Below are 18,159 nucleotides of genomic sequence, written 5' to 3' on the forward strand. Positions count from 1 at the left end.
CAAGCCGGGAATCAAACCCTGGTCCCTGGCACTGTGAGGCAGCAGTGCTAACCATTGTGCGGCAGCAGTGCTAACCACTGTGCCACCATGCTGCACTTAGAAAATGCAAAAACAGAAAACGCTGGAAAATCTCAGCAGGTCTGACAGCATCTGCGGAGAGAGAATAGAGCCAACGTTTTGAGTCTGGATGATCCTTCGTCAGAGCTGGGCCGGTGCTATTGGAGAGAGATATCAAGTGTGTCCATGTGGCAGCGCATGGCACTGAGTATGGATTTCAAGGTGTGGCGAGACCAGCAGTCCAAGAAACACTGGAGATACCTGTAATTCTGTGTGGATTCAAAAGATGAGGGATGGAACTTCATTTGGAATCCACGTGGGGTAAGTTGGAGACAGTTACTAAGGAAGGAAATATGGCTGTTTTGGTAAACACCTTGTCAAACACCAGGAGGGAAATGGAAAGCAATGACAGTGCACAGGTTGAAAGAGACGAATGGAAATTCTGTCGGAGAGAACAGCAGTACTTCTTCAGGGTGGGCATTCCTGGAAGAGAAGTGGCAGTGAGTGAAACACTAAGATAAAAACAACCCAGATCCAGCTCTGACGAAGGGCCACCCAGACTCAAAACATCAGCTCTATTCTCTCCCCACAGATACTGTCAGATCTGCTGAGATTTTCTAGCAAGTTCTGTTTTTGTTTCAGATTCTAGCATTAACAATAATTTGCTTTTGTCTTATAAAATGCATGTTGATGATTTACTACTTCAGTGTGCCAGAGGTACAGTGACGTGTATGTGTTGGAAATTTACTGTGTAAGTACATGAGTATGTTGGTGCACTGTGAATAAATATGTGTTGTTGGTACAGACTTTGTGACTAGCGATATATTTCAAAAACATCCATGTGTCATAGTAGACGGCAAGTATGTGTGAATTAGTACACTACCTGAATATGTAGATCTGGATTGCTGGGTACTGCATGAGTATTTGTGAATTGTCAGTATCCTCAGTCAGCATATATGTGACAGAGGCACACTATTATACTTACTCTGGTAATAAGTAAATCCGTTGATGCTGTAGTTGTTTGAGCTTCTGGTAGAGCTGGTACAGACCCTCAACAGTTGCCTTGGACTTGCCACCTCCAATACTTGTCACTTGCTCCTGGATATCCTCAGCCATCTGCCAATTAGCAAATTATATTAACGATTCATTAAGGTAATGCACAACTTCATATTTTGCGCAAGTTCCCTTCACTTTTGTCTGCTCTTCCCCTGAGATACTGATCCTTGTTGAGAGATTGTTTTAGGAAATTAAATAACTTCCAAAACGCAAGAGGCCAAAGTCAAAAAACTGTTGGGGTCTAGTCTAACTTCACAACATACCTTGGGATTTCTGATCAGTAGCCTAACAAGCCCAAGTACCAATTATGGTGCATCTGCAAATCCATGGACCATTGGGGAACTGCTTTCATCACATACTGCAGATAATACTATAAAAACTCTGGGTTATTTAATAAATAGTCCTTAAAATACTGAACAATTACTTCAACTTCTTGTCATGAACTTGCTGATTGGAAGTTCTATCTTCATGCTTTGAGCTAAAAAGGACTTTTGTGATGAATCAGAGTTTTGGCACTCTGGTGGAGGGCCATTCACTAGGAAATCATTGTCACAAAATCATATGGGAGTTCTGATCCCCATTGATTCAGCTTTTGTTCCCTGAAGAGAAAGGTTTAGGGTTAGGTTCCAGAAGTAATCTTTTCCACACAGTCACAACTCTCTCAGCACTGAAGGGAATCCGCTGTTTAACCCAGAAATCCTGTACAAATAACCCTTTGTACCAGCTTTCTAAGGAAGGCACTAACTTGGAATCTTACGGCACGTGTCCTCTTCTCCTCCAACTGCACAGACCTGCATTCAGAACCATAAGATGCCTTTAGGCACTTAACAGGTGTCAGCACTCTTGCCTCTGATTCAGAGAATTGTGGGTTCAGGATCCACCCCAAAGACTTGAGTAGTTAATCTTGTTCAGTGAACAAGGGTGAAGATAGCAGCAGCTCTGATGTCAGTATTTCAATCCTCCTTGTATGTGGGAGTAGTGCCAAAGAACAGGAGGACTGCAAAAGTTACACCTTTGTCCCAAAATAGAGCAGGATAAACCTGGCAACCACGGGCCATTCAGGCTAACATTACTGGTGGGAAAACTACTCGAAACCATTGCAATTCAGTTCTCACTTGGAGCAGCAGAAGTTAATGAAGGACCTGTTTTATTAAAGGGAATTCATCATTGACCAACCGGATTGAGTTCTTTGATATCTGAGAAAGCTGCTGAAGGTAGTGCAGCAAGTGCTGTGTACATTGTTGCAAATGTGAAGGTTATAAAAATTGACGTGTTTCAGGACAATAGCCCAAATCTTCCTGTCTCTGGATCATTGGAGATTGGAATTGCCCAGGCAGTTTAAACTTAAGATGGAATGACTTCCTGCTGCCCAAGATCCTCTGGCGTCTCTGAGCTCAGGGTGGAGACTCGGGCCAGATATGTTGGATTTACCTGTGTACTTTCCCTAGGAATGTTAATTTAAAACTGTTCTAGTGTGACTAATTGGAAATTCGAAACTAGCTAATTTCATTTCTTATTAGTAAATTAAAAATGAGTAATAGCCAGAGGGAGGTTGTAGAGGGTTGTTTTTCAAACTGGAGGCCTGTGACCAGCGGTGTGCCTCAGGGATCAGTGCTGGTTCCACTGCTATTTATCATTTATATTAATGATTTGGATGAGAATTTAGGAGGCATGGTTAGTAAGTTTGCAGATGACACCAAGATTGGTGGCATAGTGGACAGTGAAGAAGGTTATCTCAGATTACAACGGGATCTTAATCAATTGGGCCAGTGGGCTGATGAATGGCAGATGGAGTTTAATTTAGATAAATGCGAGGTGATGCATTTGAACCAGGGCAGGACTTACTCAGTTAATGGTAGGGTGTTGGGGAGAGTTACAGAACAAAGAGATCTAGGGGTACATGTTCATAGCTCCTTGAAAGTGGAGTCACAGGTGGACAGAGTGGCGAAGAAGGCATTCAGCATGCTTGGTTTCATTGGTCAGAACATTGAATACAGGAGTTGGGACGTCTTGTTGAAGTTGTACAACACATTGGTAAGGCCACACCTGGAATACTGTGTACAATTCTAGTCACCCTATTATAGAAAGGATATTATTAAACAAGAAAGAGTGCAGAAAAGATTTACTAGGATGCTACCAGGACTTGATGGTTTGAGTTATAAGGAGAGGTGGATAGACTGGGACTTTTTTCTCTGGAGCGTAGAAGGCTGAGGGGTGATCTTATAGAGGTCTATAAAATAATGGGGGGCATAAATCAGCTAGATAGTCAATATCTTTTCCCAAAGGTAGGAGAGTTTAAAACTAGAGGGCATAGGTTTAAGGTGAGAGGGGAGAGATACAAAAGAGTTCAGAGGGCCATTTTTTTCACACAAAGGGTGTCTGGAAGAAGCTACCAGAGGTAGTAGTGGAGGCGGGTCCAATTTTGTCTTTTAAAAAGCGTTCAGACGGTTACATGGGTAAGATGGATATAGAGGGATATGGGAAAATGCGGGCAATTGGGACTAGTTTAGGGGTTTAAAAAAAAAGAGGTGGCATGGACAAGTTGGGCCAAAGCGCCTATTTCCATGCTGTAAACCTCTATGACTCAGTGTTGGACTGTGATCACAATCCTTAGCCACGTATGCCTGTGTCCTTAAACCTGTGTGTGCATGTTGGCAAAATGTTTAGACAGAAACCTGATAACGAGTGTTTTTTTGATTATTATGAGTATTTTCCTTCCTTGCATGACGCTATTGTGCCTTTAAGAAATGTATTTATATCATGTTTCTTGTGAAGGGTATGTTTAAAATTCATCTCAGGTTTACCTGATGCCGATCTGTCTATGAACCAGGCAGCTCCATGCTAAGGAAGCAGGAGAATAATTGACCCTATGTAATGGGATGTTTGTTTTAATCTGAGCTAATGCAGTTTTGCTAATTTTTGTTTTTTTCTCCTGGAGTTTCAGAGTAGGCATGCTTAGGTTAATTGGCAGAGACAGAGTCATGTGAAGGGGGGATACGCAGGCAGTTTCTACTTGGGTCTGCTAGAAGCAAGAGGCATTTCTCTCTCTCTGGAAGCTGCTATTTGAGTGTCAGAAGAGAGGTGTCTCTCTCTCTAAGGGATATCGGAAGGCTCTAGGGCTGTTAACAAGTAAAACATGTAAATCTGCATTGTTTGTCAATTGATTTTGAAGAGGAGTTTAAGACTATGAGGAATATTACTTAAATTGGAACTAACAGAGATAGATTAGCAGTTAAAATTGTATCTTACCATGTTTAAGTATTTCAATTGGTAAAAGTTAAGCAAATACATTTTGTTATATTTAAACCACATTGTTAAATAAAGTTTGTTTTGATTAAAGCTTCCTAGTGTGTCAATAGAATCACGGCTGGAGTGAAACACCTTATCCTCATATAATGCTAAAATCAAAAAAGATGGGTCTAATCTAACTTCATAATATACCCTGGGGTTTCTGATCTGGTCCCTAATATTTATTTATTGAATGACAGTAGATGTCTGTTAAGTAAATATACCCATGTAAAGTTCATTTACCTGTGCTGTATATGTGCGTAAGACATTCTCTATCAAGTTAGTCCATGTGGCTTAAACAGTGTCACCACAGCCTCACCTATGGCTGGCCAGTGTTTTCTATTGAACAACACCAGTTTAGTGTGTAGAAGGATATCTTGGTAAACAGGATTGAGAGAAAAAGATATAGAGCTAACAGATGTTACAATTCTACAGTTGTTCTAGCTGTTTCGTTGTGTGAGTTTCCCTGAGATGGAGAGCAGTGAAATTTATGACAACTAATCTAAATACAGCTTACAGAATGGAAGGTGACTATGTGCATGAGTAGAGCATTCTGCAGGAATGGATTGCATCTCTACAGATAAAGGGTCAACACACTGACAGCCCAAAAGGTCCATTGTTGTCCCAGAGGAAGCTGAGGCATGCAACTCAACTATATAAGGTTGATGTCAGATAAGTTCTGTAAGCATTACTAACTACGAGTAATTGTTTTAGTATATTGAATATCTTTGATGTAAATCTTTTGACGATCCAAGAAGTCCAATCTTAAAATTAATCTCACCAATTTATATCAATTTCAGTCAATAATCTTAATTGCAAAATTCATAATCATCAAGCCCGTCGATGCTGCTTATTACTGAGACACAACACAATGTCTTTTGAGCTTCTGTTAGTCTTTCCATCATTTAACCCTTTCTATTAAACCGCTCACATAGTCACCCATTGCTAATTGTGACCAGCAATCGTTAGTCCATGGCTATACCAATGAATTGGCAAAAAATGGGAAATTCATCCACTCAATGGCTTGGGCATGTCTTAATGGATTAGATTAATGGATTAATATAAGTGATTCTCAACTGGCTGATGTAAGGATGCTCACCAAACCAAATTTAGGCACCATACATTCCACATAGATTGGGTAATAATCCCAAAATGTTACTTGATGTTAAGTGAGGGGTCAAGGATTCATCTGCCATTGATGAATGTTCCTGTCCGAGTATTGTTCTCACATTCACACATGGCCCCTGAAGGAGTCCATCATCAAGGACGCTAACAGCTTTATTTACACGTTGGGATAAGTGGGCAGGTGTTGTCTGACTGAATTCATCCTTACCAATTCCTGGAATTGTCGGTAAGTGGTATTGAACAAATTCACTTTGACAGTGCTATAAAAAGAGAAAAAGAATAGTTATTAAGAGTCAGAACATGATCACAAAAAAATCCAATTTACTTCAATTGACAATTCCAACTTTTTCAGCCTTGGATTTCCTAGGTTTTATAAACAGCACTAGTGGTTTCATTATGCGAATGCATGGAGATCACTAACAAATTAATTAAATGAAATGGCAAAGAGTGAGAATAGGTTAATTAATCAAGATCACTGAGATCTCTAAAGGGTTAATTACTCGCAGAAGAACTCTTGCACCAATTCTATAACCAGTCACCAGTGAAGATTCATATCAGGTGTAGGCCATCACATCTTTTGTCTCTAAAGGAGAGCTGGAGTTAGACAATGAGGTGCTTTATGATTCACCTTGTGTAATTATGCATGCGCAGTGTGTACCGGACCCTACCCCATGAAAATCTTCATCCATATTTTCCGGTTGTTCATCAGGTCAACATTCAGGTGCTCTATGAATATCACCAGTGATTTCACAATTTCTTCCTCAGTCTGTGAACATGGAAAATAATTAAGCTCAAATTTTGTATACAGTATTCATAAAATGATCATTCTTTGCTAGATCTTAGATCAAATGAAGAGTGTGTGCTGCATCCAAAAGGGAAAATGCTGGAAAATCTCAGCAGGACTGCCAGCATCTGTAAGGAGAGAAAAGAGCTGACGTTTTGAGTCCAGATGACCCTTTGTTAAAGCTTTGACAAAGGGTCATCTGGACTCGAAACGTCAGCTCTTTTCTCTCCTTACAGATGTTACCAGACCTGCTGAGATTTTCCAGCATTTTCCCTTTTGGTTTCAGATTCCAGCATCTGCAGTAATTTGCTTTTTTCCAGTGTGAGCTGCATGAATCACCAATATCATACTGACCATGGTGGAAGGTAATTGGACTACAGAGCTTGGTCAAGTCTGTGCTGGGTCAACTGATTTGGGATGATAGTACACCATTGCTACTATTCCCCTGGGTTATAAAACCAAAGATCAGCCAGTGATCCCTACTGGAAAACGTGCGTGCATCAGGATAAGGGGCAAATCACTTGGAACTGAATTGGGGAGAAATTCCTGCATTCAAAGGATTGTGAATCTTTGAAACTCTCTTAAGCAGAGGGTTGTGAATGCTCCATTGTTGAATATATTTACGGCTGGGATAGAGGGATTTTGGTCTGTCACGGAATCATGGGGTATTGGCAATGAATGGGACAATTAAGCAGAACCTGAAGATCAGCTACAATTGTATTGAATGATGGTGCATGTTTAATGGGTCATATGGTCTACTCCTCCTATTTCTTATGTTCTTATATACTTACGTGTCCTGCACAATTGAATATGATGCTGACACCATTAATTAGCCTCATAAATGAAAAATGGCATGTGATTGAGGGGTCAAAGAGGCGTTGGTGCCTCAAAGAGAGCTATCTGGATAATGTGTATAAAGAGAAAGTCACGCCCTTTAGACTGACTAACTTAGCTGGGGGTCAGGGACAACAGGGAGTGGCTGCGGGTGAGGCGGGCAGTGGGGGGAAGAAGGCGGGCAGTGGGGGGAAGGCGGAAGGCAGAGGGGGGAAGAAGGGAAGTAGTTTGCGGGAGGTAAAGTCCCAAGAACCTCAGCCCTTAAATCTTTGCAACAGATTTGAGGTTCTTGCCACCAGTGTAGATGGGAAAAATGACTGCGAGAAGGACGAGCAAACTGTCGGCAGTACCAGGGTGCAGGGTGCTGCTGCAACGGAGAAATCATAGAGAAATGTAGTAGTAATTGGGCATAGTGAAGGGCATAGACACTGTTCTCTGAGACCAGGATAAGCAATACCGTAGGTTGTGTTGCCTGCCTGGTGCTCGGGTCCAGGATGTATCATCTGGGCTGCAGAGGAATCTGGAGTGGGAGGGTGAAAATCCAGTTGTCGTGGTCCATGTAGGTGCCAATGACATAGACAAAACAGGAACTAAGGATCTACAGAGGGAGTACGAAGAGCTGGGGAACAAATTGAAAAGCAGAACCAACAAGGTGGTAATCTCTGGATTACTACCTGAGCCACGCACAAATTGGCGCAGGGTTAATAGGATTAAGGAGACAAATGCGTGGCTCAAGGATTGGTGTGGGAGGAATGGGTTCGAATTCATGGGGCATTGGCACCAGTATTTGGGCAGATGAGACCTGTATAGATGGGATGGTCTCCGTTTGAACCGTGCTGGGACCAGAGTCCTAGCGAATCGTATCACTAGGGCTGTAGATAGGGCTTTAAACTAATTTATGGGGGGGAGGGTGCAGAGGTAAGAGGAATTATGAAATCAATGGTAGAGGAGAGGGAGCGAGTGCAAGTGAATGAGGGCATTGAAGTAGTTAAAGGAGTAGAGGGCGAGGGAGAGGTTGATAGCGTTTCATCAAATCGGGTTCAGATAAAAGCTGGAATAAAGATACTTTGCCTGAATGCAAGAAGCATTCGGAACAAAGTTAATGAGTTGATGGTGCAAATCAGCACTAATGGGTATGATCTAGTGATGATGTGGAGATGCCGGCGTTGGACTGGGGTAAACACAGTAAGAAGTTTAACAACACCAGGTTAAAGTCCAACAGGTTTATTTGGTAGCAAAAGCCACACAAGCTTTCGGAGCTGCAAGCCCCTTCTTCAGGTGAGTGGGAATTCTGTTCACAAACAGAGCATATAAAAACACAAACTCAATTTACATGAATAATGGTTGGAATGCGAATGCTTACAACTAATCAAGTCTTTAAGAAACAAAACAACCTGAGTGGAGAGAGCATCAAGACAGGCTAAAAAGATGTGTATTGTCTCCAGACAAGACAGCCAGTGAAACTCTGTGGGGGTTACAAATAGTGTGACATGAACCCAATATCCCGGTTGAGGCCGTCCTCGTGTGTGCGGAACTTGGCTATCAGTTTCTGCTCAGCGACTCTGCGCCGTCGTGTGTCGCGAAGGCCGCCTTGGAGAACGCTTACCCGAATATCAGAGGCCGAATGCCCGTGACCGCTGAAGTGCTCCCCAACAGGAAGAGAACAGTCTTGCCTGGTGATTGCCTGACGCAAGTTGGAAGGGGTGGGATGGAGGAAGAGTTCTTAGAATGCTGTCGGGATAGTTACCTTGAACAGTATGTTACAGAACCGACGAGGGAACGAGTTATCTTAGATCTGGTAATGTGTAACGAGGTAGGTAGAATTAAGGATGTTCTTGTGAAGGACCCTCTTGGGTCAAGTGATCACAATATGGTCGAATTTCTGATACAAATGGAAGAGGAGAAAGTAGGGTCCCATACCACTGTCCTCTTTTGAACAGAGGGAAGTACGATAGGATGAGGGCTGAATTGGCTAAGGTGGACTGGGAGAGCAGACTGGTAGGTAGGACAGCTGAGGAACAATGGAGGATTTTTAAGGAGATCCTTTTCAGTACTCAGCAACAATATATTCCGGTGATAAAGAAGGGCTGTAAGAAAAGGGATAACCAGCCATGGATAACGAAGGAAATTAAGGAGAGTATTAAATTAAAGACCGATGCGTACAGAGTGGCCAAAAATAGTGGAGAATCGGAAGATTGGGAAAACTTTAAGAGACAACAAAGAACGACTAAGAAAGCGATAAAGAAAGGAAAGATAGGTTATATTTAGGGCTCGCCTAGCTTCATAAAAAGTGATAGTAAAAGCTTTTACAAATATATAAAAAGGAATAGAGTGGCAAGAGTGAATGTTGGACCCTTGGAGGACGAGAGGGGGGATTTAATAGTGGGAAATGAGGAAATGGCTGAAACTTTAAATAAGTTTTTTGTGTTGGTCTTCACGGTGGAAGACACAAATAGTTTACCGAATATGAACGATAGAGGGTTGGTAGGAGGAGAGGTACTCAATACAATTAATGTTACCAGGGAGGCAGTGCTTGGTAGACTAATGGGACTGAAGGTGGACAAGTCCCTGGGCCCGGATGGAATGCATCCCAGGGTACTGAAAGAAATGTCAGAGGTAATAGCGGATGCGTTAGTGGTTATTTATCAAAATTCGTTGGATTCTGGGGTAGTGCTGGCAGATTGGACAACGGCTAATGTTACGCCGCTGTTTAAAAAAGGAAATAGACAAAAGGCGGGTAACTACAGGCCGGTTAGCTTAACATCTGTAGTTGGGAAAATGCTGGAATCCATCATTAAAGAAGAAATAGCAAGCCATTTGGATAAGAATGGTTCGATTAAGCAGACGCGGCATGGATTCATGAGGGGAAAGTCGTGCTTGACGAACTTGTTGGATTTTTATGAAGATGTGACTCGTGCAGTTGACGGAGGGGAACCGGTGAATGCGGTGTTTTTGGATTCCCAAAAGGCGTTTGATAAGGTGCCTCACAAAAGGTTGCTGAAGAAGATTGGGTCACACGGAGTTGGGGGTAGGGTGTTAGCGTGGATTGGGGATTGGCTATCCGACAGGAAGCAGAGAGTCGGAATAAATGGGTGCTTTTCTGGTTGGCAGATGGTAACTAGTGGCGTGCCGCAGGGATTGGTATTGGGGCCTCAACTATTTACCATTTATATAGACGATCTGGAGGAGGGGACTGAGTGTAGGGTAACAAAGTTTGCAGAGGACACAAAGATAAGTGGAAAAGTGAATCGTGTGGAGGGCGTAGAAGGTCTGCAGAGAGATTTGGACAGGCTGAGTGAGTGGGCGAGGATCTGGCAGATGGAGTATAACGTTAACAAATGCGAGGTTATTCACTTTGGAAGAAATAATAGCAAATTGGATTATTATCTAAATGGAAAGAAATTACAACATGCTGCTGTGCAGAGGGACCTGGGGGTCCTTGTACATGAGACGCAAAAACCCAGTCTGCAGGTGCAACAGGTGATCAAGAAGGCAAATGGGATGTTGGCCTATATCGCAAGGGGGATAGAATATAAAAGCAGAGATGTCTTGCTGCATCTGTACAGGACATTGGTGAGGCCGCAGCTGGAATAGTGTGTGCAGTATTGGTCCCCTTATTTGCGGAAGGATATATTGGCCTTGGAGGGAGTGCAGAGAAGGTTCACCAGGTTGATACCAGAGATGAGAGGTGTTGATTATGAGGAGAGACTGAGCAGATTGGGTTTGTACTCGTTGGAATTTAGAAGGCTGAGGGGGGATCTTATAGAGACCTATAAGATAATGAAGGGGCTGGATAGGGTAGAGGTGGAGAGATTCTTTTCACTTAGAAAGGAAGCTAGAACTAGAGGGCACAGCCTCAAAATAAAGGGGGGTCAGTTTAGGACAGAGTTGAGGAGGAACTTCTTCTCTCAGAGGGTGGTGAATCTCTGGAATTCTCTGCCCACTGAAGTGGTGGAGGCTACCTCGTTGAATATGTTTAAATCACGGATAGATGGATTCCTGATTGGTAAGGGAATTAGGGGTTATAGGGATCAGGCGGGTAAGTGGAACTGATCCACTTCAAATCAGCCATGATCTTATTGAATGGCGGGACAGGCTCGAGGGACTAGATGGCCCACTCCTGCTCCTATTTCTTATGTTCTTAAAGATCAGCTAACATAGGAAAAGAGTCTCAATATCTGTGATTTGTTGGTTTCATGTGGGCCTACATGTGTTTTGATACAGTTCATGCTCAGGAACAGGGATTTTGAACACTGGGCGAATTCTATTAAGTCCTGGATTTGTCAGTGGCCAGTGATCTTAAATTGGAAGGAATGGAACAGTGTGTGGGGACTCACAGAAGATGTGAGTATACTGCACATGGAGCTTTACTCTATCTAATTCATGCTGTGTCCGCCTTGGGAGTCTGATGGGATAGTGTAGAGCGAACTATATTTTCCGTCACATTCAGCTCGAGACTATCGTAGATGCGCAAAGTGCAAAATATTCGCAGTGCTAACATCCTTATCCTGAGCACAAAATAGTCATAAACTACAGTACCTTAATCATGGGCTCCAGTAGCTGTTTCTGGCCATGATACCAGTCAGCGGTGCCAGACTGTAATGGAAGAAGATGAATATTCACAAACCATTCCTCAGACAATTCACTCCGCAATCCAATCCCCCATTCACTCCCCAATCCAATCCCCCATTCACTCCCCAATCCAATCCCCCATTCACTCCCCAATCCAATCCCCCATTCACTCCCCAATCCAATCCCCCATTCACTCCCCAATCCAATCCCCCATTCACTCCCCAATCCAATTCCCCATTCACTTCCCAATCCAATCCCCCATTCACTCCCCAATCCAATTCCCCATTCACTTCCCAATCCAATCCCCCATTCACTCCCCAATCCAATTCCCCATTCACTTCCCAATCCAATTCCCCATTCACTCTCCAATCCAATCCCCCATTCACTCCCCAATCCAATCCCCCATTCACTCCCCAATCCAATCCCCCATTCACTCCCCAATCCAATCCCCCATTCACTCCCCCATTCACTCCCCAATCCAATCCCCCATTCACTCCCCAATCCAATCCCCCATTCACTCCCCAATCCAGTCCCCCATTCACTCCCCAATCCAATCCTCCATTCACTCCCCAATCCAATTCCCCATTCACTCCCCAATCCAATTCCCCATTCACTCCCCAATCCAATTCCCCATTCACACTCCAATCCAATCCCCCATTCACTCTCCAATCCAATCCCCCATTCACTCTCCAATCCAATCCCCCATTCACTTCCCAATCCAATCCCCCATTCACTCTCCAATCCAATCCCCCATTCACTCCCCAATCCAATCCCTCATTCACTCCCCAATCCAATCCCCCATTCACTCCCCAATCCAATCCCCCATTCACTCCCCAATCCAATCCCCCATTCACTCCCCAATCCAATCCCCCATTCACTCCCCAATCCAATCCCCCATTCACTCTCCAATCCAATCCTCCATTCACTCCCCAATCCAATCCCCCATTCACTCCCCAATCCAATCCCCCATTCACTCCCCAATCCAATCCCCCATTCACTCCCCAATCCAATCCCCCATTTACTCTCCAATCCAATCCCCCATTCACTCCCCAATCCAATCCCAATGCCCCCCATTCTCTCTTCAGTTCAATAGTTGAGCATGTCTTTTTGAAGATATAGGTTGGGATTCTCCTGCTGTTCCTGTTCCGCCGCCGCTGCCAGCGAGAATGGAGAATTTGGTACTTAGACAAATCTCCGTTCTCTGCAGCGGGACCGGAGAATTCCAGCTGCAGGCGAGATCAGAGAATCCTGCCCGTAACTATGCACCTACAAACAGCTTTTAAGATTACCAAGAAGTGAGTAGCCTCTTTGCAATAAGACATGTCACATTGCCATTATCAATAGTCAAGCCTGTGTTTTTTTGAGGTGAACTATACCTTAAGAGCACCCACAAGTCTGTCATGGAGATCAGGAACTGCAGGGCAAAGTTTCTGAAAAGCCTTCATCTTACAGATCTGTACCAGCACCCTGTAATAGACGGAGATTCAGAGGGTGAACCGCATTAACAGAACAATCAGGCAGCACAGAAAATGGACCACTCCAATCACACACCATCCTAATTTGGAACCAGGTTGCTGTACCTCCACTGCTACTGGGTCAAAATTCTGGAACTCTCTACAGATCATGGGCATTGGAAGTTCAAGAGGGCAGTTCACCAACATCTTCCCAGGACAATTAGGGATGGGCATTAAATGCTGGCCTAGCCAGTGATGTAGACATCCCGTGAACGAATATTAAAAATTAGTCTCAATCCTCCCACAACACATCTACAATAAATCCTATACAACTTGTTTAATTTTCCCAAGCCCACATATACTGTACTGCAATACATTTAATCTCCTCGTTACAGGATGGAATTCAGTCACTTCACTTGTTTGTTTCATGATAAATTCTGACAGATTGCAGCTCCTCACAGGCCGCATGGATAGGTTGGAGCGGCAGTTGGATGTACTTAGGAGCATGAAGGTGGCGGAGAGCATGATAGACAGGAGTTTTAATGATGTGGTGACACCCAAGGTGCAGGCAGATAGATGGGTGACCGCTAGAAGGGTCAGGCAGTCAGTGCAGGAATCCCCTGTGGTCATCCCACTCTCTAACAAGTATACCGTTTTAGATACTGTTGGGGGATGGCCTATCAGGAGTAACAGTAGCAGCAGCCAGAGCAGTGGCACCATGGCTGGCTCTGTTGTTAAGCAGGGAAACAGAAAGAGGACTAGAGCAATAGTTATAGGGGACTCTATAGTTAGGGGTACGGATAGGCACTTCTGTGGACGTGAAAGAGACTCCAGGATGGTACGTTGCCTCCCTGGTGCCAGGGTCCAGGATGTCTCTGAACGGGCAAAAAGCATTTTGAAGGAAGAGGATGAACAGCCAGAGGTCGTGGTACATATTGGTACTAACGACATAGGTAGGAAGAGTGATGAGGTCCTGCAGCAGCAGTTTAGGTAGAAAGTTAAAAAGCAGGACCTCTAGGGTTGTAATCTCAGGATTACTCCCTGTGCCATGTGCCAGTGAAGCTAGAAATAGGAAGATAGTACAGCTCAACGCGTGGCTAAACAGCTAGTGTAGGAGGGAGGGTTTCAGATATCTGGACCATTGGGATCTCTTCCAGGGCAGGAAGGACGGCTTGCATCTAAACTGGAGGGGCATAAATATTCTGGCCGGGAGGTTTGCTCGTGTCACATGGGAGGATTTAAACTAGTTTGGCAGGGTGGTGGGAACCAAAGCAGAGGTGAATTGACTGAAGAGGAACCAGAGAGTAGGGCCAGTATGACTCAGAAGAAGAGTAGGCAGGGTGTGTTTGCTAATCAAAGAAGGTCTGGTGGACTGAAGTGCATTTGCTTCAATGTGAGAAGTGTAACACGCAAGGCAGATGAACTTAGAGCTTGGAACTATGATGTTGTTGCCAGTACAGAGACTTGGTTAAGGGAAAAGCAGGATTGGCAGCTTAACGTTCCAAGATACAGATGTTTCAGGAGGGCTAGAGGGGGATGTAAAAGGGGTGGGGGATTTGCGCTACTGGTTAGGGAGAATATCACAGCTGTACTGCAGGAGGACACCTCGGAGGGCTCATACAGCGAGGCAATATGGGTAGAGTTCAGGAATAGGAAGGGTGTAGTCACAATGTTGGGGGTTTACTATAAGTCTCCCAATGGCCAGTGGGAGATCGCTGATATGTAGGCAGATTTTGGCAAGGTGTAAAAGTAACAGGGTTGTTGTGATGGGTGATTTTAACTTCTCCTATATTGACTGGTGCTCACTTAGTGCTAGGGGCATGGATGGGGCAGAGTTTATAAGGAGCATCCAGGAGGGCTTCTTGAAACAATATGTAGATAATCCAACTAAGGAAGGGGGCTGTACTGGACCTGGTGTTGGGGAATGAGCCCGGCCAGTTGGTCGACGTTTCAGTAGGGGAGCAGTTTGGGAACAGTGACCGCAATTCAGTAAGCTTTAAGATGCTGATGGATAAAGATAAGTGTAGTCCTCAGGTGAAGCTGCTAAACTGGGGGAAGGCTAATTACGACAATATTAGGCAGGAACTGAAGAATGTAGATTGGGAGCAGATGTTTGAGGGCAAATCAACATCTGGCATGTGGGAGGCATTCAAGTGTAAGTTGATAGTATGGCAAGTTTAGGGAACCTTGGATAACGAGAGATATTGTGAGCCTAGTCAAAAAGAAAGCATTTGTCAAGGCGAGGAGGCTGGGAACACATGAAGCAAGTGTGGAATACAAGGAAAGTAGAAAGAAACTTAAGCAACGAGTCAGGAGGGCTTAAAGGGCTCACGAAAAGTCATTGGCCAGCAGGATTAAGGAAAATCCCAAGGCTTTGTATACATATATAAAGAGCAAGAGGATAGCCAGGGAGAGGGTTGGCCCACTCAAGGACAGGGGAGGGAATCTATGTGAGGAGCCAGAGAAAATGGGCGACACATTAAATGAGTACTTTGCGTCAGTATTCACCAAAGAGAAGGACTTGATGGATGATGAGTCTGGGGAAGGGTGTGTAGATAGTTTGAGTCATGTTGAGATCAAAAAGGAGGAGGTATTGAAAAACATTAAGGTAGACAAGTCCCCAGGGCCTGATGGGATATACCCCAGAATACTGAGAGAGGCAAGAGAGGAAATTGCTGGGGTCTTGAGAGAAATCTTTGTATCCTCACTGGTACAGGGGAGGTCTCAGAAGATTGGAGAATAGTCAGTGTTGTTCCTTTGTTTAAGAAGGGTAGCAAGGAAGTGACAAAGACAATTGATGAGGGCAGGGCAGTGGATGTTGTCTGCATGGACTTCAGTAAGGCCTTTGACAAGGTCCCTCATGGCAGACTGGTACAGAAGGTGAAGTCGCACGGGATCAGAGGTGAGCTGGCAAGATGGATACAGAACTGACTTGGTCATAGAAGATAGCGGGTAGCAGTGGAAGGGTGCGTTTCTGAATGGAGGGCTGCGACAAGTGGTGTTCCTCAGGGATCAGTGCTGGGGCCTTTGCTGTTTGCAATATATAAATGATTTGGAGGAAAATGTAACTGGTTTGATTAGTAAGGTAGCAGACGACACAAAGGTTGGTGGAATTGTGGATAGCGATGAGGACCGTCGGAGGATACAGCAGGATATAGATCGGTTGGTGACTTGGGCAGAGAGATGACAGATGGAGTTTAATCCAGACAAATGTGAGGTAATGCATTTTGGAATGTCTAATACAGATAGGAAATATACAGTAAATGGCAGAACCCTTAAGAGTATTGATAGGCAGAGGGATCTGGGTGTACAGGTACGCAGGTCACTGAAAGTGGCAACGCAGGTGGAGAAGCTAGTCAAGAAGGCATACGGCATGCTTGCCTTCATCAGCTGGGCCACTGAGTTTAAAAATTGGCAAGTCATGTTGCAGCTTTATAGAACCGTAGTTAGGCTGCACTTGGAATATAGTGTTCAATTCTGGTCGCCACACTACCAGAAGGATGTGGAGGCTTTGGAGAGGGCGCAGAAAAGATTTACCAGGATGTTGCCTGGTATGGACGGCATTAACTATGAAGAGAGGTTGGAAAAACTTGGTTCGTTCTCACTGGAACGACGGAGGTTGAGGGGCGACCTGAAAGAAGTCTACAAGATTATGAGGGGCATGGACAGAGTGGACAGTCAGAAGCTTTTTCCTCGGGTGGAAGAGTCAATTACAAGGGGGCATAGGTTTAAGGTATGAAGGGCAAGGTTTAAAGGAGATGTATGAGGCAAGTTTTTTACAGTAAGAAGTTTAACAACACTAGGTTAAAGTCCAACAGGTTTATTTGGTAGCAAAAGCCACACAAGCTTTCGGAGCTGCAAGCCCCTTCTTCAGGTGAGTGGGAATTATGTTCACAAACAGAGTGTTTGTGAACATAATTCCCACTCACCTGAAGAAGGGGCTTGCAGCTCCGAAAGCTTGTGTGGCTTTTGCTACCAAATAAACCTGTTGGACTTTAACCTGGTGTTGTTAAACTTCTTACTGTGTTTACCCCAGTCCAACGCCGGCATCTCCACATTCTGTCAAGAAGCCAATTTTGTATCCACAGCAAGTTTTTTACACAGAGGGTGATGGGTGCCTGGATCTCGCTGCCGGGGGAGGTAGTGGAAGGAGATACGATAGTGACTTTAAGGGGCGTCTGGACAAATACATGAATAGGATGGGAATAGAGGGATATGGTCCCCGGAAGGGCATGGTCAGTGCAGGGTTGGAGGGCCGAAGGGCCTGTTCCTGTGCTGTAATTTTCTTTGTTCTAATTACCTCTGTTCCAGTCATCTTTAACTCCTTTTCACATCCACTTATCTAATCTGATCTTTAATGGAGACATTTGTGCCTCAACTTTTCACACTGGGAGGTGAATGCTACAGATTCCCAACTCTCTAATATGCAGGAGTTTCTCCAGCTCTGCATTCTAACTCTTGTATAAAATATTATATCCATGGCTACTCCTACTAAATGATTAAATATATAGTCTTCTTTCCATGCTGTCCGATCCTACCTTAATTTTAATTACTTCCATCATCGCACCATATAGTCTGTGTTGCTCCAACCAGAAATACCCTACCTTTCATATCTTTCTTTACATTATTGTTTCCGCCTCAAGGACAGCATCTGAGCTAATTTGTGTTAATCACCCTCTATTCCCTCAATACCTTCACATAATGTGAGGCTCAAAACAGCTGACTGTAATTCACCCATGGTCTAACAGAGTTTTTATCTACATTCCTTCCCCATCTTGACTTTCATATTCTATATTGTGTCACACTTAGTCACACACTGTACAGCAACCACTGTCCAAACCTCACACATTGTAACAGTGACCACTGTCCAAACCTCCCACGAATCCCTGAGTTCTTCCAAAGTAGCCTGTTCCACTCAGAATAACTGCTCTGGTTCCTGAAATATTTCATCTTCCGTAGCCCACATACGCTCTGACGTGCTATGCGCAC

The 18,159-nt window shown here is 44.1% G+C and overlaps 1 protein-coding gene across 2 annotated transcripts in view; it reads right to left on the reverse strand.

Moving 5' to 3' along the window:
* The window catches only part of unc13d (unc-13 homolog D (C. elegans)), a 148,216-nt gene that overhangs the window by 56,310 nt on the left and 73,747 nt on the right, over nt 1–18,159 (reverse strand). For both annotated transcript variants that reach the window (XM_078225269.1, XM_078225270.1), the window contains 5 exons: nt 13,093–13,183; nt 11,684–11,740; nt 6,195–6,292; nt 5,735–5,786; nt 1,043–1,173 (listed from right to left, as the gene is read on the reverse strand). In XM_078225269.1, coding sequence (XP_078081395.1) covers nt 1,043–1,173; nt 5,735–5,786; nt 6,195–6,292; nt 11,684–11,740; nt 13,093–13,183 — 429 coding nt within the window. The remainder of the gene's footprint in view (nt 1–1,042; nt 1,174–5,734; nt 5,787–6,194; nt 6,293–11,683; nt 11,741–13,092; nt 13,184–18,159) is intronic.

Source organism: Mustelus asterias, chromosome 12 (genome assembly GCF_964213995.1).
Source record: "Mustelus asterias chromosome 12, sMusAst1.hap1.1, whole genome shotgun sequence".
NCBI classification, from domain to species: Eukaryota; Metazoa; Chordata; class Chondrichthyes; order Carcharhiniformes; family Triakidae; genus Mustelus; species Mustelus asterias.